At 46.9% G+C, this 24,313-nt stretch overlaps 1 protein-coding gene and 1 long non-coding RNA gene across 4 annotated transcripts in view; one reads left to right on the top strand and one right to left on the bottom strand.

The window, feature by feature from the left end:
• The window catches only part of CHRNA7 (cholinergic receptor nicotinic alpha 7 subunit), a 145,068-nt gene extending 121,274 nt beyond the window's left edge, over positions 1-23,794 (top strand). For 2 of the 3 annotated variants that reach the window (XM_055278527.2, XM_055278526.2), the window contains exons 5-10: positions 1,617-1,696; positions 6,436-6,603; positions 7,250-7,444; positions 8,411-8,497; positions 12,083-12,192; positions 21,544-23,794. In XM_055278527.2, coding sequence (XP_055134502.1) covers positions 1,617-1,696; positions 6,436-6,603; positions 7,250-7,444; positions 8,411-8,497; positions 12,083-12,192; positions 21,544-22,062 — 1,159 coding nt within the window. In that variant the 3' untranslated portion in view covers positions 22,063-23,794. The remainder of the gene's footprint in view (positions 1-1,616; positions 1,697-6,435; positions 6,604-7,249; positions 7,445-8,410; positions 8,498-12,082; positions 12,193-21,543) is intronic. The other variant, XM_063639056.1, reaches the window with a different exon arrangement.
• LOC129482548 (uncharacterized) lies at positions 4,813-21,535 on the bottom strand. The gene is made up of 3 exons (XR_008657769.2): positions 18,388-21,535; positions 10,562-10,762; positions 4,813-6,739 (listed from the first exon to the last, which is right to left on the bottom strand). It is a non-coding gene; the product is annotated as an uncharacterized lncRNA (long non-coding RNA).
• Positions 23,795-24,313: the final 519 nt, after the last annotated feature.

The raw sequence follows: 24,313 nt of genomic DNA, 5'->3' as shown, positions 1-24,313 counted from the left end.
ATTAGCCGGGAGTGGTGGCACACACCTGTAATCCCAGCTACTCAGGAGGCTGAGGCAGGAGAATTGCTTGAACCCAGGAGGCAGAGGTTGCAGTGAGCCGAGATCGCACCACTGCACTCCAGCCTGGGCAACAGAGTGAGACTCCATTTCAAAAAAAAAAGGCAATGCAGCACATGCAGGGACACAAGGAGGCACCAGGGCCATGCGGGAGGCAGAGAGAGTGCGGGAAACCTGAGCAAGGGCCTTCCTTCATTGTGGCTTCTGCAGGAGGGAAGGGAGGAGCAGGACACGCGGGTTTAGGCTTAGGATTAGCTCCTTAGAGTAACTGCAATAGGCCCTGGGGCATAGGGACTCTTCCTGGTTGACTGTTACCTGGTCCTGCAGTGATGAGAGCAGGACTGGTGTCAACTCCAATGTGACAGCCTGATAAAGGATGTGTTTGGGTGGGGGTATGGGTTCTGGATTGATTGATTTGTGTTTGAAAGGCCAGAGTTGTTTACTATCTCTCCAGGGGCCCTCCAGAGTCAGCAAAGCCCCAGATGTCAACACATCAGAATCCAGAAAATATAAGAAGACAAGGCTAGTACAGGCTGTTGGTGTATTGCTGTTGGGGCTATGTGTGTGTGGGTGTGCGTCCTTTATCCCAGTTGTTAACTCCTGGCTGCAGGAGGCTGGAACAGGACAGAGAGGGGCAGAGGTGCGTCCATCTAAAACTCACACTTACTTCTGTTGTCTTCCCCCACTCTCCTTCTTTTCATCGCTAACTGTGGAGCTGGAAGCCCTCTGGGGTTGTGGATTCCAGCTCCCTCCTGCACCTGCAGTTCAGTCATTCAAGATATATATGTGGGCCGGGCGCAGTGGCTCATGCCTGTAAACTCAGCACTTTGGGAGGCTGAGGTGGGTGGATCACAAGGTCAGAAGATCGAGACCATCCTGGCTAACACAGTGAAACCCCGTCTCTACTAAAAATACAAAAAATTAACCGGGTATGGCAGAGTGCGCCTGTAGTCCCAGCTACTTGGGAGGCTGAGGCAGGAGGATGACGTGAACCCGGGAGGTGGAGCTTGCAGTGAGCTGAGATCGTGCCACTGCACTCTAGCCTGAGTGACACAGCGAGACTGTCTCAAAAAAAAAAAAAAAAAAAAAAGATATATATGTGAATCACGAACCAAGTGTGGGTCCGCTTCAAGAGGCTGGAACTAGAGCTTTGCACACAGCGAGTGAAAACCCTGCCCCATGAGGCTCACAGGATGGCAGCGTGCCTCACCCACCCTCTGTTCTTCTAGATACCATAAAAATGTCACATCTGCCGATGTCCCCCAAAGTTGTTTACAGGTTTCATTTGGTTAAGAGCTTGACTTTATATACATTGTGAGAAAAATCACCAGTTCGGTGTGAAAATTGAAATGGGGGTAGACACTGGCCCCTTCCAAGCTGTGCCCCGGGAAGACCTCCCAGGCCAGCCCCAGTGGTGCTCTCAGGCGGGGTGTGGGGTTGTGAGGACAGACAGGGGCCCCTCTCACGGTCTCTGCTGCTCCATCGAAGACGGACCCCAGGGCTTCGGGAAATCCACAGCCTGGTGGCACTGGCTCATGCAGTCCTTTTCCTGTTTCTAGTGCTGATGAGCGCTTTGACGCCACATTCCACACTAACGTGTTGGTGAATTCTTCCGGGCATTGCCAGTACCTGCCTCCAGGTAAGCTGCACCTCCTTTGTCCTCTTCCAGTTAGAAGATTGAAGCGAGTTTGGGTGTCAGTCTGGCCAGTGCCCCCGTGTGGTGGACGAGCTCTTTGCTTCGCCTTTGCTCACTCCCACCTCTTCCTCTCTCTTCTCTTCTGTGCTTCTATGTGCTTTCTACCCCCAGAAGTCCATCCTCCTCTTTTGTCTCAATCAAGCCGTCTTTGCCAGTATGTCCTTATTTTCTGCCATGTGTGCCTTAAAGCCAATGTACAAGTACAGCAAGTCTCCTTTGCCAGGCAGTGGCCACCTCATCTTCCAGCCTGCAAGCCACCTCTCCAGGCTCTGCTTCTCCGTTCCAGCTTGCCATCCTCCTTCCTTCCCGCGGGACTCAGTGTCTTGGCAGGTGCAGCGCTCCAGCTGCCGGGGGTGAGATGTGACAGTTCCGGGATCCTGAGTGCGTGCGCTAAAGAGCACATGCGGGTTACATGCAAGGTCTGGTGGTTTCAAGGGAGAGCTCTCTCGCGGCTTCTTCCCAGCAGTGTCTCACCTCCAAGGCTAAGTGCTCCCTGGGTTGGTTCTCTCCCACCAGCCCATCTTTTCAGTCGATTCACAGCGCAAGGGAAATGGGTTTATGGCCTGGAGGTGCATGCAGAGTGCGTGCTAGCGTATTGATATGAACAGCTGGGGTTTTTGATCTTTTAGAGGATTTTTAATGTGTTTATTCCAGGGTGATCTCCCACACTGCAACTGTTTAACTTTCTGCTCAGAGGCAACCTGCAATTTACCTGCACACCTAACTACCACTCACACGTACGACTCACACACACACCACTTACAACCACTCACACATACCACACACACCACTCACCCCTCACACACACACCACTCAGTACTCACACACACCACTCACACACACACCACTCACACACACACCACTCACACTAATACACACCACCCACACCACTCCCACACACACACCACTCACACTACTCACACCACTCACACGCCACTCACACACGACCCACACACACCACTCAGTCACACACACACTACTCCCACAAACACACACACACCACTCACACACCACCTACACACACCACTCACAATCACACACTAAAACACCACACACACACCACCCACACCACTGACCCAAACACCACTGACACAAACACCACTCACACACACCACCCACACACTACTCACATTCGCTAACACCACACACACACACCAGTCAGTACTCACACACACGCCACTCACACTACTCACACCACTCACACGCCACTCACGCATGACCCACACACACCACTCAGTCACACACACACACTACTCCCACAAACACACCACTCACACACGCCACTCACACACCACCTACACACACCACTCACAATCACACACTACTCAAACACCACTCACACACCACCCACACACTACTCACATTCACACACTAACACCACACACACCACTCCCACACACACACCACTCAGTACTCACACACACGCCACTCACACCACTCACACGCCACTCACACGCCACTCACACACGACCCACACACACCACTCAGTCACACACACACTACCACACACACACCACTCACACACACCACTCACACACCACCTACACACACCACTCACAATCACACACTACTCAAACACCACTCACACACCACCCACACACTACTCACACACACACACCACTCACACACACCACTCACTAATACACACCACCCACAGACCACTCACAATCACACACTACTCACACAGACACCACTCACCACCCACACACTACTCACATGCACCACTCACACCACCCACACACACTAATAATCACACACACTGCTCACACAAACACCACTCACACACACACCACCCACAGACAACTGACACACACCACTCACACATCTACACTACTCACACACACCACTCATACACACCAGCCACACACACCACTCACAGTCACACACAAACACAAATACCATGCACACATATACCACTCACACTACTCACACACGCCACTCACACACACCAAACACACACACTACTCACACCACTCACATGCCACTCATACACACCACCCACACACATACACCACTCACACACACCACTCACAATCACACACACCACTCACACAACCACTCATACCACCCACACGACTCAACACTCACACACCACTCACACGAATACACCACCCACACACCACTCACCAATCCATACATACCACTCACAAACCACTCACACCACTAACACACACACCACTCAGACACCACTAACACACACCCCTCACACACACCACTCATACACACCACTCACACACGACTCAACCCTCACACACACCACTCACACACATGCAGACATGCACACTCAAACCAGATACACTACTCACACCACTCACATACCACACATACTGGCTGTGCCTTCTGGGTTGCTGTCTGCGTGCCCTCCCTGTCAGCAGGTGACAAGCATCTGGGGGCAGAGTCAGCCTTTGCTCACCTTAGCATTTATCCCTGAATGAACAAAGGAGCGAGTGAACCTGTCAATGGTAGACATCTCCCAATAATATTGGAAGAGATTGAAGAAGTCCAGCTGTTCAGGCTTCTCGAAGCATCCGCTTTCCTGCTAGCCCTGGCATTTCCGCCTACCAGCAGGACCCTTGCAGACAGGGGTAGTGGGGGGAGCCTTCCATCACTCCCGAGGTCTTTCTCACCAGGCCTGCGTGTTGCAGCTTCTGTTATGAGGGCTATTTTAGAAAACAGCCTCCGGTAGTCACCAGTGTAGAATATGCTGCTGCAGGTTGTTTGGAAGGCTGAGGCTATTTTCAGCTGCAGGAGCAGTACTGCAAGCCTCGAGCTGCCTGAGCGCAGCAGCCCCCTCTGGGGCTCCAGGCCTGTGTCCCCACCGCAGTGGCCCTGGATTCCGGTCAGGACAGGGCACGTTGTCCTGTGACCATGAGGGGCTTCCTTACGCTGGCAGGAAAAGCCCAGGGCCGCTTGGATTGGGAAACCCCCGCCTGCTCCCTGGGAGTGTAGAACGAGTCCCAGGATGCTGCCCTGTCTGTAGAGGGGCATGGATAGAAAAGAATGTTTTGAGTTCAAGCTCTGAAATAGAGACTTGATCATAACATGACTTTCCCCCCCCATTTCATGTGTTTATTTTTTAACAGCTTTATTGAGAATTTACATATCATGCATTTTAAGAACATGATTCAACAATTTTTAGTGTATTTACAGAATTATGCAATCATTACCACAGTCTAGTTTTAGAACATTCCCATCACCCCACAAAGATCCCTTTTGCTTGTTTGCAGTTAATTCCCATTCCTACTCCCAGCAACCACTGATCTGCTTTGTCTCTAGAAATTCTCTGTCTCGGGCCATTTCGTAGAAATGGGCTCATGAAGTTACAAAGCTTTCTAACTAACTGGCAGACAATGTGGGTTTTGGGGGGATCAACTATTAATGGAGGGGGATTGTCTGTGATGATTCCAGATTCCTATAAACATTTCATGTAAGGACGCAAAGCATACTTAAAGGAACTTCAGGGGACAAAATGTGTATCTTTTCCCAACTCGGTTGTGAGGTGGGGTCCTTGTCTGCAAGGCCGTGGAGGCCCTTCCTGCGTGTGTTCGTTCTGTAACTCAGTAGCAGAAGTTTGCAGAGTGCCAGCCCTGCCCCAGGAACACTTGGACACTGAGTCTGTGCCTGTCTTCTTGTGCTATGCAGCCTTCCTCTGGGCAGGGAAGAGCACATGAGTGTAAATAACTGGAGTGGCCTCTTCTGGTTTCCTCCCCTTGGCCCTCTGGGAAATCCACTTCCAACCTGTCCTAGCCTGGAATAGCTCTTTTCAGCGGAAACTCTTCCTTCAAGCACCATCTCTTCAGCTTAAACTTATCTGTTCTTGTTTTTTTTTTTTTTTTTTTTTTTTTTAACAACTTTTTTTCTTCTTACAGACAGATTCTAGGTGTGTTCCCCAGGCTGGAGTGCAGGGGCTCGATCATAGCTCACTTCACTTTAGCCTCAAACTCCTGGGCTCAAGCAATGCTCCTGCCTTAGCCTTCTGAGTAGCTGGGACTACAGGCATGCGTCACCTCACCCAGCTAATTTTTTTATTAGAGATGTCTCACTATGTCGCCCAGTCCGGTTTCAAACTCCTAGTCTCAAGTGACTCTCCCACCTCAGTGTCTTGAGTCACTGGGATTATGGGCATGAGACACTGTGCCCAGCTTGTTCTGTTCTTGATCTAGAATGTAAATTAGTTAAAATTCTAGCTTTAACCAGAATTCTAGATTGTATTTCTTGATAATCATGTGTTCTTCCCATTTTTAACCTAAAGAAAATGCCTACCTCACCCCGCACCAAACACACACACACACACACACACACACCCCTTTTAGATTCTATTTCTAACTTCATCGTCAGTGTTATCAACTTCCCTGAGATGTTTTGCATTCTTTACTTTTATCATTTAAGAGTCTGAAGATGCTCATGGTAAATGCAAGATTATAGAGCTAACTCTTTGCAGAAAAAGCCCACAAAACAGTCTTTGACAGAGCATGTCAGTGTTACGTTTGGATTTTAAAAGACAGTGAAGCTTAGCTGAGATTCTGTTTTACAGATTTTGCGAATAAATAAAAAGATTCAGTTTGCTCTGGACTGTGTTAGCTGCAGTGCGGAGGGCGGAACCGGCTGAAGGAACTGCTGTGTATTTTCAGCACATCTCAGTCAGCTTCCGTTTCAGTCTTCTGTTTCCATCACCCACACAGGCATATTCAAGAGTTCCTGCTACATCGATGTACGCTGGTTTCCCTTTGATGTGCAGCATTGCAAACTGAAGTTTGGGTCCTGGTCTTATGGAGGCTGGTCCTTGGATCTGCAGATGCAGGAGGCAGATATCAGTGGCTATATCCCCAATGGAGAATGGGACCTAGTGGGTAAGCCATGAGACTAACAGCCTGGAAGAAAGCTTTCCTATTCCTGGGCAAGCTTTAAAAGTTTGGGATTTTCCACTGTCCTTTCCAGTGTGAGCATTTATTGAATTTTGCAGTAGTCTCCATAATTTAGTGAGAGCTACAGGAGGAGAAACAGAAAACAGTTAGGATATGCCATGCTTTCCAAGAGGAACTGGCAACTGTAGTGAGGATGCATTTAAACAAACCAGTGTGAGGATAGATATCTCTACATTATTCAGATCCACTCCATTTCTAAAAGCAAGTTGAACAGCAAATTTCAGTTGATGGGAACCTATATTTGATTATTTTAAATAGGAAAACAGTGGTTGCATTTATAACAGTGTAAAATTGGTAATGTATTATTTATAATTATTATAATCATGTGTTTCCAATCCACCAAAAGAATATCTACCAATTTGGCCAACTATCACTAAAATACTCTTTATAGTAAATCAACAAGGTTTTATTCAAGCTAATTACACCCCTGCCCTTTTTTTTTTTTTTTTTTTTTTTTTTTTAGCACTTTGCAAACTTTAGGGCTGTGCTTGGCTGTGGTATACACATTGAAATAAACAGGGTAACTTATTGTATTCTAACAATGGCTCCTTCTCTCCTCCTCCCTATGGAGGAATCCCTGGCAAGAGGAGTGAAAAGTTCTATGAGTGCTGCAAAGAGCCCTACCCCGATGTCACCTTCACAGTGACCATGCGCCGCAGGACGCTCTACTATGGCCTCAACCTGCTGATCCCCTGTGTGCTCATCTCCGCCCTCGCCCTGCTGGTGTTCCTGCTTCCTGCAGATTCCGGGGAGAAGATTTCCCTGGGTAAGCGCCCCGGTGTCTGGCGGGAGTCTGAGACTGGAGGCCCTCTGCTGAGGTCAGCTCTGGAGGGCTCACAGCGGACAGCGCAGGACTCTATCAGGGTTCCTGGGGATTCCCTGGCTCATTCCACATGGACCTCCTAGCCCAGGGTGGCTCCAGGACACCAGAGGTCCCTGATTCGGGCTCCGTGCTGGACGGCTGTGTGATCCTGAGAATACTGGAGGACCCTCAGAGGATGGGGGATGCATGGGGAGGGGCCAGCTCCATTCTGCCTCGAGGAGCCTGTGCTTTCTTCCCTCCTGCCACCCCACCTGTTCCTCGATGGCAACTGGTCATCGAGGGAACAATTTAGCTTAGTATCAGCTTGCATTTGTATGTTACAGTACCCAGTGTAATTCTTATGATCACTCCCATACGAAGCTAAGGAAACCAAGATTTTGAATGGCGGAATGAGTTTCCCAATGTCTTAATGAGTTACTAAACATCAGATGTAGCATATGGTAGAAATCATTCCCAAACCCATATCTTCTGAGTATGAGGTTCAGAAAGGTTGAATGTCATATCTAAGGTCACATAGCTAGCTGAGTAGCAAACCTAAGACCTGAAACCAGGTCTCCTGACTGCGTATTTTCTTTTTCCTGCTATGTGAAACTACTTCTCAATAATATTTTACAAAGAATATGAGAGATAATTGTGCCAAGTTAAATTTTTCAGTTTGTGTTGATGCTTTTAAAATTCTGGGTCCTAAACTTGTCTCCGTAAGAGACTCCTTTGGGACTCTGACAAGTGGCATGGAATGTCCCCTGGAAAATACACACGCCCATAACATAGGGAAAACGTGTATTCCACGACATTCCCCCCAGCGCCTCCCTAGTCCTTTTGAGTGTCAGGTTAGGAGCCCTCTTTCGACAGAATTGAGGCCTTCTTGTCTGTTTTTGTCTGAGGAACTGCTGTGTGTTTATGTTTTAGGGATAACAGTCTTACTCTCTCTTACTGTCTTCATGCTGCTCGTGGCTGAGATCATGCCCGCCACATCCGATTCAGTACCGTTGATAGGTAAGTCAAGAGTCGGGCTCCTCTCTTGCAGATATGGGGTTAGGGTTAGCGTGTGCCCAGGATTTCCCAGCAGATGAAACTAGAAGAAATAGGGCTGCACTGCCCCCATTTTCTCTGGAAGGTGATGATTTGCTGTAACTATTCAGAGTCACCTGGGCCCAAGTAAGGGGAAGGGGATGTTCAGCTTTGAGGTTTGACTTTTAACTTGCAGAAATGCCTCCCTTCCCCTCATAATTCTCCTCCTCATGCTTGCTTTCAAGCCAGATATTTTATCATTAGAGATGCATCATTTTAGCTTAAGATGTTTTCCCACAAAGCCTTTGTTAAAATGGGAGAAGCACACGGTTACTGTGTCCTGAGATAACTCAATGTCTCTGTATAAAATAAAAGTTTTTCGGGAAATATGAATGAGAAAAATATATTTTGCACAGGTATAAGGCTTGACCCTCTACCCGGGGAGGGACAACAAAAACAAGAGTCTCCACTCCCACTGGGCAGTGAAGGTTGGAAGGAGGTATACAGACTGTCATTACACCTGCTGGCCCCTGCTGCTTGAGGATCCATTCTGTGTCTACCTGGGGGTGGGCTAGAGGGAGAGCCCTACCTGGATACCCCCAGGCTTTAGGAATCAAGCAGCAAAGGCCCTTCTTTGTGGAACTCCCTGTATGTGCAGTATCTTGGCCAGAGAAACTGTTGGTATGAAAAGGCTTTGTGGGTATCATTCTTCTCTTCGTACCTTCCAGACAGGGAAGAACCACCTTTCCACCTGATTCTGACTCCATTCTTTCTACCTTCCAGCACACTGCTTTCAGTAGAGATTTGCAGCCACCCTTCCTGGGGCAGTTGTCAGGCCTTCTCTGGACTGATTACCCGCTGGGAAAGGCTTGGTTGGTGCATAGCCCACATCTAGAAGGATGGGATGTTGATGGCCCCAGGCACATCAGCTTTGCTGCCCTCTGTTGATGGAATTTCAGTCTGGGCAATCCTTTGACCCCCATCTCTCCAGAGGTGGTTGGTCTGCTCAGGCTGCCATGACAAAATACTGTGGACTTAGGGGCTTAAATAACAGAAATTTATTTTCTCACAGTTGCACTGCTGAAAATCCAAGACCAAGGGGCTATCAGGGATGGTTTAACCTGAGACCTCTCCCCCTGGCTTGCAGACAACCACTTTCACAATGCTTTGTCCTCGCCTGGTAGTTCCTCTGTGCACCTGCATCGCTGGTGTCTCTCTGTGTGTCCAAATTTCCTCTTCTTCATTAAAAGAACACCAGTCAGATTGGATTAGGGCTTACCCTGATGACCTAATTGTACTTAATTACCTCCCTAAAGACCCTATCTCCAAGTACAGTCACATTCTAGGGTACTAGGGGTTAGGGCTTCAACATATGAATTCTAGGGGGAAGCATCATTCAGCTCATAAGGGTCACGGTTTGCTCCAGTCTCCTTCCTTTTCTCAGGGGCCCTGACGCTAACTTTAGGTCTCGAACTTCCACCTCTGGCAAAGCTCCTCCCAGGTACCTCTTGGTCTTTGTAGGAAGGCAGTGAGTTCCTTCCTGGCGTGAGGGCCAGTGAGGGCTAGCTGAATGCTTAGCCTCCTGCACCCTGATGCTTTCTGCTTAGAGCTCAGCCCCTCGAGCAGACAGCCACACCAAAGGTTTAATAATCAGAGCTGCCCACTAAAGAATGCCCCCTCATTTCTCCTAGACATCTTGGCCTGTGTAATTGCTCATCATTGCACAAATCCTGCAAGGAAGGGGTTCCTGTTTTAATGGAGGCTACCGTAACAAATTGCCATAGACTGGGGGCCTAAACAACAGACATTTATTTCTCACAGTTCTGCAAGGCTGCAAGTCCTAGATAAGGGTGGCAGCAGGGCTCTGGTGAGGGGTCACTCCCTGGTTTACAGCTGGCCCTCTTCTCGCTGTGGCCTTGCATGGCAAAAAGAGAGTGAATTAGCTCTTTAGCCTCTTTTTATGAAGGACTCTAATCCCATTCATGAGGGCTGCACCCTCAGGACCTGTTCAAGGCCCTTGAGAAAATCACTCACCATTTCTCTACTTACACAACACTTCTGACACCAAAGCGGGGCGTTTCTCCCACATCGACCAATTCTTGGAAACCAGCTGGGCGTCCTACAGTTAGTTCACTTCAGTCCTGACACCACCTGGAGTTGGCACAGCACTCACAGATTAAGGCGCACAAGACCACTTCCACTTGAGATGCCAGTTAGAAGTTCCGGCTTCCGATGCTTCCGACCAAGTGTCTGGAAATCGGGGAGTTCCGAAAAGCACATCTTTGAGTTCAGCCATTTACTAGAGTGACTCACTCTAGTAAACTCAGGGAAACATTTTACTGATATTTATTCATTAATTATAAAGCACAGATGAACAATCAAATGAAAGAAATGCATAGGGCAAAGTATTTGAGAAGGGGCATGGAGATGGGCACATCACCCCCCAAACACCTCCACATGTTCAGCACTGGGAATGTCTCCAAAGAACCCCATCCTTTTGGGTTTTTATGGAGGCTTCACTACATAGGCATGATTGATTACATCATTGGCCACTGGTGATCAACTCAACCCTCAGTACCTCTTTCCTCCCCAGGGGTCAAGGGTTGGGAGAGAGGACAGGGCTTGAAGGTTCCAACTCTCTAATTACTTGGCTGGTTCCCCTGGGAGCCAAACCCCATCTGAGGGTATCCAGGAACCTCAGCCATAAATCATCTCATTAGCATATAAAAAGACACTGATGACTTCAGAGATTCAAAGGTTTTAGGAGCTGTGTGCCAGGAAATGGGAGGAAAACCAAATACGTATTTCTTATTATAAATCACAATCTCATACCTCCCAAAGCCCCACCTCCAGATACCATCCCAGTTAGGACTAGGGTTTTAACACATGGACTTTGTGGGGACACAAACATCATCCTTTGCACCACCCCCATTGGAGAGCTGAGGCACAAAAAGGCTGAGCATCCACTCCAAACTCACAGCCAGTAACTAGTGGACCAGGGTGGAAGCACTCAGATGCTCCATGCTGCCTCTCAGCTGGGCCCACGTGGAAGGACACCCATGGCCCATTAGAGCCAAAGCTGAGACTGAAGTTCTCGTCCTGAAAAGTCCCTGCCACTGACCCCTTCCTCAGGCTGGACAGCTGGCAGCCAGGTGGTGTGCAGGTTTGCCCTCATTATGCCCCTGGAGCACAGTAGAGGCCTGCATTGTAAACACTGGATGGTTCCCATGCCCTCACATCCAGTATTTACTCACAGGAACAACCTTATCACCATCCTACCAGGAGATGCTAGCTCTTATTGACTGACAAGGAGGCCAGAGTGCATGGAAGTGCAATGAAGTGAGGGAAGGCCACTCCGTGGGCGGGAAGTCAGACCATGCTGGCTGGTTTTGCCCACCCAGAATATGGGCTGCAGGCCTGGCTGGTGGCAGGAGGCCATCTGCCCAGCACATGGGCATCACGGCACCCTGAGGCCCTGACGGTCAGAGAACCTGGTCAGGGTGTGCCTGTCCTGTGACGTTCAGTGCCGTGGGAGCCCCGGGTCTCACCCTGCATCTGTTCTCTCCACAGCCCAGTACTTCGCCAGCACCATGATCATCGTGGGCCTCTCGGTGGTGGTGACGGTGATCGTGCTGCAGTACCACCACCACGACCCCGACGGGGGCAAGATGCCCAAGTGGGTACGTTCCTCCCACTCCCGATGGAGTCGGAGCCCCTCCCTGAAGGAGGCTCCTCCTAGGGTTTATTTTTAAAATCACACAAAAAACGGGCATTCCTAAAGAAATAGCTTTGGGTTTTTTGTTTGTTAGTTTTTTGAGACAGTCTCACTCTGTCACCCAGGCTGGAGTGCAGTGGCGTAATCTCGGCTCACTGCAACCTCCACCTCCTGGATTCAAGTGATTCTCCTGCCTCAGCCTCCCAAGTAGCTGGGACTACAGGCATCTGCCACCACACCAGGCCAATTTTTTGTATTTTTAGTAGAGATAGGGTTTCACTATGTTGGCCAGGCTGGTCTCGAACTCCTGACCTCGTGATCTGCCCACCTCAGCCTCTCAAAGTGCTGGGATTACAGGTGTGAGCCATCGTGCCCAGCCAGAAATAGCTTTGTTTTTGTATTTCGTCACCTATTGACGTGTCTTTGTGTAGTGTGCAGTCATGGTGCGCATGTTCCCAGATGCCCTGTGGCACTGCTGTCTGATCTGACTCTGCAGAATAAGGCTCTCAAACTGGCTGCCCTGTGTGTTCTATCAGCACGGTGTTTTGAGAAGCTAGTTTGTTTTTTGATGCATGCCGTGAAGCACTGTGCTGCAGTTGGAAGCGACAGATGAGACAGATGCGTAGCAACATGGTTGAGGCTTCACAACAGAATGAGGAGCAAAGAGTAAGAAACAGAATCAGCTATGTACAAATATGTACGTTCAGTACGTATAGGGATATCATCCAACCAGAAGTCTATGAAACAAAGACTAATCGTCACCAGCGCAGAAGGGGAAAGGGATAAAAGGAAATGGAAGAAAACAGAAACGATTGCATCCCACAGCCTGTCAGCTTAGCCTGGGCCATACCACTCCTGCCCCAGCTGCTGGCACCGTGCCCAGCCACATCTGCAGATGCTCACCCACCCAGGGATCCTCTCCTGCAGGATCTGGTGTCCGGAGCTCTGCATCCACCCTCGCCTGGCAGTCAGGAAACCTTGATGAGGGCCTAGGGACGGCCTGAGCTTCTTCCCCCCTTCATGTGGGCTTTGTAAAGCTTCCCTGTCCTCCTGTCCAGAGAGCCTGGCCTAAGGATTTGGGGAGCTAAAAAGGCCCCCACATCCCAAAAGCTGTCTGTCTTTGGAGAGCACTTGTGTCCCAGTTCAGAAGGGAATCTAGGAATCACCAACAAGCTAAATGCAGCTGTAGGGGGTGAGATGCCCTCAGGTACCCTCCAGGAATAGGAGATTGCTGGGCCTCCTGAAGCATTCATTGTGCAGTAGTTTAGTTACCCGAATGCTCACTTAGCAAAGACTACTTAAAAAATACATGTACCCTAAAACTTAAAGTATAATAATAAAATAAAATTTAAAAAAAAAACAAACCCCTTCTCCCCTCTCCTCGCCGTGGCGGCGGCGGCGGCGGCGGGGCCGCGGGCCAGTCCCCCCCGCCGGGTCCGCCCCCGGTGCCGCGGTTCCGCGCGGCGCCTCCCCTCAGCCAGCGCCTAGCAGTCAACTTAGAACTGGTGCGGACCAGGGGAATCCGACTGTTTAATTAAAACAAAGCATCGCGAAGACCCCCGGCAGGTGTTGACGCGATGTGATTTCTGCCCAGTGCTCTGAATGTCAAAGTGAAGAAATTCAATGAAGCGCGGGTAAACGGCGGGAGTAACTATGACTCTGTTAAGGTAGCCAAATGCCTCCTCATCTAGTGACGCGCATGAATGGATGAACAAGATTCCCACTGTCTCTACCTACTATCCAGCGAAACCACAGCCAAGGGAACGGGCTTGGTGGAATCAGTGGGGAAAGAAGACCCTGTTGAGCTTGACTCAAGTCTGGCACGGTGAAGAGACATGAGAGGTGTAGAATAAGTGGGAGGCCCCCGGCGGCCCCCCCCCCGTCCCCACCAGGGGGCGGGGCGGGGTCCACCGGCCTTGCAAGGAACAACCAGTACCAGCCACTGCAAAAACATGCCAAATTGTAAAGACCATCGAGGCTAGGAAGAAACTGCATCAACTAACGAGCAAAATAACCAACTAACATCATAATGACAGGATCAAATTCACACATAACAATATTAACTTTAAATGTAAATGGGCTAAATTCTCCAATTAAAAGACACAGACTGGCAAATTGGATAAGGAGTCAAGACCCATCAGTGTGCTGTATTCAGGAAGCCCATCTCACGTGCAGAGACACACATAGCCTCAAAATAAAGGGATGGAGGAAGATCTACCAAGCAAATGGGAAACAAAAAAAGGCAGGGGTTGCAATCCTAGTCTCTGATAAGATAGACTTTAAACCAACAAAGATCAAAAGAGACAAAGCCATTACATAATGGTAAAGGGATCAATTCAACAAGAAGAGCTAACTATCCTAAATATATATGCACCCAACACAGGAGCACCCAGATTCATAAAGCAAGTCCTGAGTGACCTACAAAGAGACTTAAACTCCCACACAATAATAATGGGAGATTTTAACACCCCACTGTCAACATTAGACAGATCAACGAGACAGAAAGTTAACAAGGATACCCAGGAATTGAACTCAGCTCTGCACCAAGTGGACCAAATAGACATCTACAGAACTCTCCACCCCAAATCAACAGAATATACATTTTTTTCAGCACCACACCACACCTATTCCAAAATTGACCACATAGTTGGAAGTAAAGCTCTCCTCAGCAAATGTAAAAGAACAGAAATTATAACAAACTGTCTCTCAGACCACAGTGCAATCAAACTAGAACTCAGGATTAAGAAACTCACTCAAAACCACTCAACTACATGGAAACTGAACAACCTGCTCCTGAATGACTATTGGGTACATAATGAAATGAAGGCAGAAATAAAGATGTTCTTTGAAACCAACGAGAACAAAGACACAACATACCAGAATCTCTGGGACACATTCAAAGCAGTGTGTAGAGGGAAATTTATAGCACTAAATGCCCACAAGAGAAAGCAGGAAAGATCCAAAATTGACACCCTAACATCACAATTAAAAGAACTAGAAATGCAAGAGCAAACACATTCAAAAGCTAGCAGAAGGCAAGAAATAACTAAAATCAGAGCAGAACTGAAGGAAATAGAGACACAAAAAGCCCTTCAAAAAATTAATGAATCCAGGAGCTGGTTTTTTGAAAAGATCAACAAAATTGATAGACCACTAGCAAGACTAATAAAGAAGAAAAGAGAGAAAAATCAAATAGATGCAATAAAAAATGATAAAGGGGATGTCACCACCGATCCCACAGAAATACAATCTACCATCAGAGAATACTACCAACACCTCTACGCAAATAAACTAGAAAATCTAGAAGAAATAGATAAATTCCTCGACAAATACATCCTCCCAAGACTAAACCAGGAAGAAGTTGAATCTCTGAATAGACCAATAACAGGGTGTGAAATTGTGGCAATAATCAATAGCTTACCAATCAAAAAGAGTCCAGGACCTGATGGATTCACAGCCGAATTCTACCAGAGGTACAAGGAGGAACTGGTACCATTCCTTCTGAAACTATTCCAATCAATAGAAAAAGAGGGAATCCTCCCTAAATCATTTTATGAGGCCAGCATCATCCTGATACCAAAGCCTGGCAGAGACACAACCATAAAAGAGAATTTCAGACCAATATCCTTGATGAACATTGATGCAAAAATCCTCAATAAAATACTGGCAAACTGAATCCAGCAGCACATCAAAAAGCTTATCCACCATGATCAAGTGGGCTTCATCCCTGGGATGGAAGGCTGGTTCAACATATGCAAATCAATAAATGTAATCCAGCATATAAACAGAACCAAAGACAAAAACCACATGATTATCTCAATAGATGCAGAAAAGGCCTTTGACAAAATTCAACAACCTTCATGCTAAAAACTCTCAATAAATTAGGTATTGATGGGACATATCTCAAAATAATAAGAGCTATCTATGACAAACCCACAGACAATATCATACTGAATGGGCAAAAACTGGAAGCATTCCCTTTGAAAACTGGCACAAGACAGGGATGCCCTCTCTCACCACTCCTATTCAACATAGTGCTGGAAGTTCTGGCCAGGGCAATCAGGCAGGAGAAGGAAATAAAGGGTATTCAATTAGGAAAAGAAGAAGTCAAATTGTCCCTGTTTGCAGATGATATGATTGTATATCTAGAAAACCCCATTGTCTCAGCCCAAAATCTCCTTAAGCTGATAAGCAACTTCAGCAAAGTCTCAGGATACAAAATCAATGTACAAAAATCACAAGCATTCTTGTACACCAATCACAGACAAACAGAGAGCCAAATCGTGAGTGAACTCCCATTCACAATTGCTTCAAACAGAATAAAATACCTAGGAATCCAAGTTACAAGGGATGTGAAGGACCTCTTCAAGGAGAACTACAAACCACTGCTCAATGAAATAAAAGAGGATACAAACAAATGGAAGAACATTCCATGCTCATGGGTTGGAAGAATCAATATTGTGAAAATGGCCATACTGCCCAAGGTAATTTATAGATTCAATGCCATCCCCATCAAGCTACCAATGACTTTCTTCACAGAATTGGAAAAAACTACTTTAAAGTTCATATGGAACCAAAAAAGAGCCCACATCGCCCAGTCAATCCTAAGCCAAAAGAACAAAGCTGGAGGCATCACACTACCTGACTTCAAACTATACTACAAGGCTACAGTAAGCAAAACAGCATGGTACTGGTACCACAACAGAGACATAGATCAATGGAACAGAACAGAGCCCTCAGAAATAATGCCACATATCTACAACTATCTGGTCTTTGACAAACCTGACAAAAACAAGCAATTGGAAAAGGATTCCCTATTTAATAAATGGTGCTGGGAAAACTGGCTAGCCATATGTAGAAAGCTGAAACTGGATCCCTTCCTTACACCTTATACAAAAATTAATTCAAGATGGATTAAAGACTTATATGTTCGACCTAAAACCATAAAAACCCTAGAAGAAAACCTAGGCAATACCATTCAGGACATAGGCATGGGGAAGGACTTCATGTCTAAAACACCAAAAGCAATGGCAACAAAAGCCAAAATTGACAAATGGGATCTCATTAAACTAAAGAGCTTCTGCACAGCAAAAGAAACTACCATCAGAGTGAACAGGCAACCTACAAAATGGGAGAAAATTTTTGCAACCTACTCATCTGACAAAGGGCTAATATCCAGAATCTACAATGAACTCAAACAAATTTACAAGAAAAAAACAAACAACCCCATCAAAAAGTGGGCAAAGGACATGAACAGGCACTTCTCAAAAGAAGACATTTATGCAGCCAAAAAACACATGAAAAATGCTCATCATCACTGGCCATCAGAGAAATGCAAATCAAAACCACAATGAGATACCATCTCACACCAGTTAGAATGGCGATCATTAAAAAGTCAGGAAACAACAGGTGCTGGAGAGGATGTGGAGAAATAGGAACACTTTTACACTGTTGGTGGGACTGTAAACTAGTTCAACCATTGTGGAAGTCAGTGTGGCAATTCCTCAGGGATCTAGAACTAGAAATACCATTTGACCCAGCCATCCCATTACTGGGTATATACCCAAAGGACTATAAATCATGCTGCTATAAAGACACATGCACACGTATGTTTATTGCGGCACTATTCACAATAGCAAAGAGTTGGAACCAACCCAAATGTCCAACAACGATAGACTGGATTAAGAAAATGTGGCACATATACACCATGGAATACTATGCAGCCATAAAAAATAATGAGTTCATGTCCTTTGTAGGGACATAGATGAAACTGGAAACCATCATTCTCAGTAAACTATCGCAAGGACAAAAAACCAAACATCGCATGTTCTCACTCATAGGTGGGAATTGAACAGTGAGAACACATGGACACAGGAAGGGGAACATCACACTCTGGGGACTGTTGTGGGGTGGGGGGAGGGGGGAGGGACAGCATTAGGAGATATACCTAATGCTAAATGATGAGTTAATGGGTGTAGCACACCACCATGGCACATGGATACATATGTAACAAACCTGCACATTGTGCACATGTACCCTAGAACTTAAGGTATAATAATAATAAAAAAAGAAAAAAAAATGCTTTACAAAATTACTGTTTCTTCTCAGAGTTTCACCCACATGACCCATTCCCCTTACACACTATTTAGTAAAGACTTACTTGTGAGCCCACCATATTGGTGTGTGCCTGTAGTCCCAGCTCCCTGGGAGGCTGAGGTGGAAGGATCATGTGAGCCCAGGAGCTCCAGGCTCCAGTGACCCATGATGGTGTCATTGCCCTCCAGCCTGGGTGACAGAGCAAAACTCCATCTCTAAAAAAAAAAAAAAAAAAAAGACTCACTTGTAGCTCATTACACAAGGGTAATGTCAGCTCAGCCTACATGGTGACGTCTCACACACAGACCACATCACTACGTTCCCTGAGGCTTATTTTGTGAAGGGCCCCCCTTAAAACATGGGGGAGCATCTGCACACATTTACCTGTATTTTTGTCTGATTTCCTTATAACCCTGACACACTTAAGAAAATGCAAGGCCAGAGGTGGGAGGCCTGAGAGCTGCAGGCTTGTTGGTTTGCTGCTCTTTCTGTCTATCCATCCATCAGTTTGAAGCAGGTAATACATTTACCTGTTTCTAAAGTCAAAATTAAAATTATACATAAGGAAATCCTGATCCCATTCCTTCCCCTTTACCCTGCGTCTACCATCAGTGCTGATAACCATTTTAATGAATTCCTTATTTTTCCTTCCAATATTTATTTATGCAAATACAAAAATCTAAACACCTATTCTCATTTCTTGTAAGTATTTTGACTGATGAGAGGATAAGAGAATTAAGACATTGAGACACAAAACCATTTTTAATGACCTGGAGCACTCTACTCCTCTAGAACAATCTTAATTAAGAACATATGCTAATTATTCACCTCTCAGCATAAAAGCTTATTAAAACAAATTGGCTGCAAATGAAAGATGAAGCTTATGCATTTCTCTCGCTTTATATAGCACACTGCATTTTTCTTTCATTCCATGTGTATTTGAAACACAAACAGCCTCCGAGGGACTTTTATTATGATCTGTTGCTATGAGGAAGATACTGCCGGGTGCAGTGGCATTATGTGACATTTGCACAGCCAGAAACAAAACTGTAGCCTAACAGAGGAGGTCAAGAGCGCAGTTGGAGAAGTGCCAAGAGGATAATTTTATCTTTTAAATGCTTTGGCTTTGAAAGTTAATGATTCAGGCCATGGAATTCAAAATGGACTTGGCAGTGTGTATCGTATGAGCTTGAGATGTGCACTGGGGGACGTGTAGACCCTGCCATGGAGGGAGAAGTGCCTGGTGCTGCTCGCTCACCCTGTGCACTGCTGCCACTGGATGCAGGCACACTCAGTGTCCTGCAGCTTCCCAGGAGAGCTGGCTCAGGCTTTCTGGTGCCTTCCCAGAGGGGTGGGGTTGTGCAAGTTTTGAAGAGAATCTTGTAGACCCTTTGACAGATGATACTGGGAAAGGCTAAACATGTGAAGTGACATAACCACTTACTCATTGTACGTCCTTGGGCCAGTTTATTAGCCTCTTTGAACCTCAGTTTGTTGGTCTGTAAAGTGGGGGGATTACACTCATTTCACCGGACCCTGCAAGGCCCAAGTGAGATGACTTGTCTCATGAGCCTTGTATGGAGGGCCCAGCTCACCCAAGGTTTCACCGGGGGCCATATATGTCCCTGCTCCTTACTGATCATAAAAAACCCTCCAAGGTCAGCAGACCCAACCTTTCCAGGACATGCAGAGTGCCGCCTGCTTGCAAAGTACAATGGGAAACAAAGGGTTATTTTTATAGCTGCAATGAAACTGGTCTTATGCTTCCCTGTTCTTGTCCCCAGACCTGTTTGTTGCAGTTATCTTTGATAAGATGTTATAAAAAGATGACCAAGAATGAAAGCTCTGCAGATACGAACTGCACAATTTACTATCTGTATATTTCCTAAAGATAGGAAATAAACCTGCTAGGTTACTGATGGAATTTCCCCAAAATCATAAAACAAAATGTAAATGAAATCAGGATCTGGATAATTTCAGGGAAAGGGCCCACTTTTCACATACTTACATGGATGGACTTGCAAGAATGCTTCTTTACCTGGATTGAGGCTTTAGTTGTCTCTCTTCTTTCCATGAGAGGCAAAACCAGGATTAAACTCCATGGTGATTTTTCTCCAGCTTCTTTCATGCACTCTAGGACACACTTTAGACCAGAAGTTAGCAAACTATGACCTAGGTGGCCAAATCCAGTCCACCAACTGTTTTTGTAAATAAGTTATTTTAGCAAACATGCCCATCCATTTGACGCCTTCAATGCATGCTACATCAACAGAAGTGAGTAGTTGCCTGGCCCTTTACAGAAAGTTTGCCAACTTCTGCCTTCAACTTTTCGAAGTACTCTCCCAGACATCATCTTATTCGGTCTTCATTGAAGCCTACTGAGTTAGGTTAGAGGTTCCGAAACTTCCTTGGTTCGTAGCACGTTAGTATCTCAGGAAATTTTTCACAGAGCCCCTCGCCAAAAGAAATAATACCCAAGCCTCTCTTTTTAAATAGATCAAAACACTTTAATACGTATTTATGCCTTAACAATGTAACACCTATGGGGCACAGCACCACCTCTCAAATCTTGGGATCAGATTGGAGACCACTAACCTAGTTTCTGTTTCACATGAAGTTCCTTGGTGTTTGCTTTTTATCAGGGTACTCTGAAAAACAGCTTTGCAAAGTGGTCACATCATCACAAGAGATGTGGTAATCTGATGTTGGAAGCCTGAACTGCTTCAAGCTTCAAGTTCACCTGGTGTCTCATGGATGTCCTGGGATTGCATTTGAAAATGTACAACCTCCCAGGCACTCTTTGCGAATTTGCAGTGGCCTTCCAGGGCACCTAACAGGTAGTGTGGGAGCCAGAGTTAGGTCTGAAGGTCCCCCGGGTTACAGATGAGGAAGGATCAGAGAGGGAAATTGACTTTCCCTCTTTACACAGCTCAGATAACCTTCCCCTTCCACGAAGCTGTCTTCCCTGAGATAGCAGTGTGCCTGCCCAGGAGAACAATTTAGCTTGTTCCCAGGGTGCATCAGTTTTAGTCTCGCCTCACGTTGAACTCAACTGCTTGTCATGCGCAAGCACTGCTTGCCTGCTAAAATCATCCGGGAGGCAGTGGAGCCTGCTACCCCCAGGACCAATGAATAGGGTTTGTATTGTAGGATCTCACTGCTGTTGGGATCAGCCGATGCCCGCCTCAGGGCTGCTCTTAACGTTGTGTTGTCTCCCCAGACCAGAGTCATCCTTCTGAACTGGTGCGCGTGGTTCCTGCGCATGAAGAGGCCCGGGGAGGACAAGGTGCGCCCGGCCTGCCAGCACAAGCAGCGGCGCTGCAGCCTGGCCAGCGTGGAGATGAGCGCCGTGGCGCCGCCGCCTGCCAGCAACGGGAACCTGCTGTACATCGGCTTCCGCGGCCTGGACAGCGTGCACTGCGCCCCGACCCCCGACTCCGGGGTGGTGTGTGGCCGCATGGCCTGCTCCCCCACGCACGATGAGCACCTCCTGCACGGTGGGCAGCCCCCCGAGGGGGACCCGGACCTGGCCAAGATCCTGGAGGAGGTCCGCTACATCGCCAACCGCTTCCGCTGCCAGGACGAAAGCGAGGCGGTCTGCAGCGAGTGGAAGTTCGCCGCCTGCGTGGTGGACCGCCTGTGCCTCATGGCCTTCTCCGTCTTCACCATCATCTGCACCATCGGCATCCTGATGTCGGCTCCCAACTTCGTGGAGGCCGTGTCCAAAGACTTTGCGTAACCACACCTGGTTCTGTACATGTGGAAAACTCACAGATGGGCAAGGCCTTTGGCTTGGCGAGATTTGGGGTTGCTAATCCAGGACAGCATTAAACGCCACAACTCCAGTGTTCCCTTCTGGCTGTCAGTCGTGTTGCTTACGGTTTCTTTGTTACTTTAGGTAGTAGGATCTCAGCACTTTGTTTCATACTCTCAGATGGGCTGATTGATAGATATCCTTGGCACATCCGTACTGTCGGTCAGCAGGGCCACTGAGAAATCATTTTGCCCATTAGCCCACTGCCTGGAAAGCCCTTCGGAGAGCTCCCAGTGGCTCCTCACCGCCGGGACAGTTGGTTTTGCATGTCTGCATGAAGGTCTACCTGAAAATTCAACATTTGCTTTTTGCTTGTGTACAAACCCAGATTGAAGCTAAAATAAACCAGACTCACTAAATCCATTCCGATAATTGACTGGTGGAAGGAAAACAAAAAACTAAAACTAAAAACCTATCTGTTAGCTTTTCTGCAATTCAGCTTTTTATTTTTTTCTATCAAAGACGGTAGAGAGAAGCAGCTTGATGCTGTTTCTACATTAAAAAAAAAAACAAAAAACAAAAGACGGACTGTTGGTCTTACTAAGGATGTTTTTACCAGTCTGCCTGACTTCTGCAAACCTACCCTGTCAAGGAGATCAAAGGGACACAGGTTTCTGTTTATTCTGAACAAGGGCCGGGCCCCACGGAGTGTCTTTGGTGGATCCCAGATAACTCCTAGGTGCTGCTCTCAGACATTGAGGAGTTGAGCAAATCTGTTCTATTCTGCAGAACCCACAGGACAAATAAGAGTTCTACTAGAATTAACAGCCCAAAAGAGTAGCTAAAGCTAAGTGAAGCCACTTATGCGGGCTTTAAAAAAATAATGTGTTAGCTGATTCACATGCACTGGAGTTAACTAGTCTTAGAAATGTGTGCATCCATACAAATGCACAACATAAAGTGAACATATTGCTAGGCCCTTTCTGCATGTGTCAGGGCCAGGAAGTAGGGGCTGGGAACTTTTCTGGTCCCCAGTATGGCAGGCGCCAGGGAGGGGATGGTGTGGCCCATCCCTTCTCTGGATACCTGGCCAGTGGCAGGCAGCAGGGAGGAGCTGGCCAACCCTCAGTGACTGACAAGCCAGCAATTCTGGGTTCTGGCCTTTGGGAGTCTGCCGGCTCCAAGCCCGTCCATCCCAGCTGCAGCCCCGAAAGCTGGCTCAAAGTCCTTGGGTGGATTCACTGGAGATGGGCAACTTAAAACAAGAGAAACTTTAATTTTTAAACCTAAGTGATGATACAGCTCTTCCCTTAGATTATCGCCCAGGCTGGAGTGCAGTGGCATGATCTCAGCTCACTGCAAGCTCCACCTCCTGGGTTCACGCCATTCTTCTGCCTCAGCCTCCCCCCAAGTAGCTGGGAATACAGGCGCCCGCCACCATGCCCGGCTAATTTTTTGTATTTTTAGTAGAGATAGGGTTTCATCATGTTAGCCAGGATGGTCTCATTCTTATTCTTTAATGAGATCAGAGGGTAATTCACTAAGAAGGACCTCTCCTGTTCCATTGTGTCATCCAACAACTGCTCAGAGCTCAAAATTGTAGAAGTCTTCTGAGCCCCTAGAGATTTTTAATTTGCTTTTAATCCCTGAGATGGGAACGTCATGAGGGAAGATTTGATTTTCAGAGTTAAATAAATTGTATGTGCTTTTCCAGCCATCTGGCTTACTCATTTCTGGGTAATGCACATGACTTTGTTTGCACTGGAGGAAGATGGAAGCTTGCGTGTGTTCAGTGTGTGTGTGTGTGTTTAAGTGTGAGGTACCTTTTGTGTGACAAGAGAAGAGACCTCACTTATGAGAAAGTTGGTGGATCAGGACATTCCAGCCTCAGGCAGCTTGGAGCAGGATCATTCCTCAACAGGCACTCCTTCCACATGCTATGGATGAACCATGCACAAGATTTTCATTTTTTTTTTCTGTTACAGTGTCTTTAGAAACAAGTAGAAGTGTTTTGATATATAAAAGGAATGCTTCATTTCTTTTCATTGTCCCGAAATTGATCCCTCCCACATTTTTGCTTTAAAAAGAAACCTTTTTGGTTTTGTATTTATACAGGAACACATAAAATGCAAACAGAAGTTGTGCATATTTTGGACTCTCAAATAACTACTCTGTCCTTTAATAAAGTAAAAATAAGGAATAGATGTGCACATAGAGAAGTATGAGTGGTTAAAAA

The sequence above is a fragment of the Symphalangus syndactylus genome, chromosome 5 (assembly GCF_028878055.3).
Source record: "Symphalangus syndactylus isolate Jambi chromosome 5, NHGRI_mSymSyn1-v2.1_pri, whole genome shotgun sequence".
Taxonomy (NCBI): domain Eukaryota; kingdom Metazoa; phylum Chordata; class Mammalia; order Primates; family Hylobatidae; genus Symphalangus; species Symphalangus syndactylus.
The sequence above is the reverse complement of the archived record's forward strand: the minus strand, read 5'-3'. Positions and strand labels throughout refer to the sequence as shown.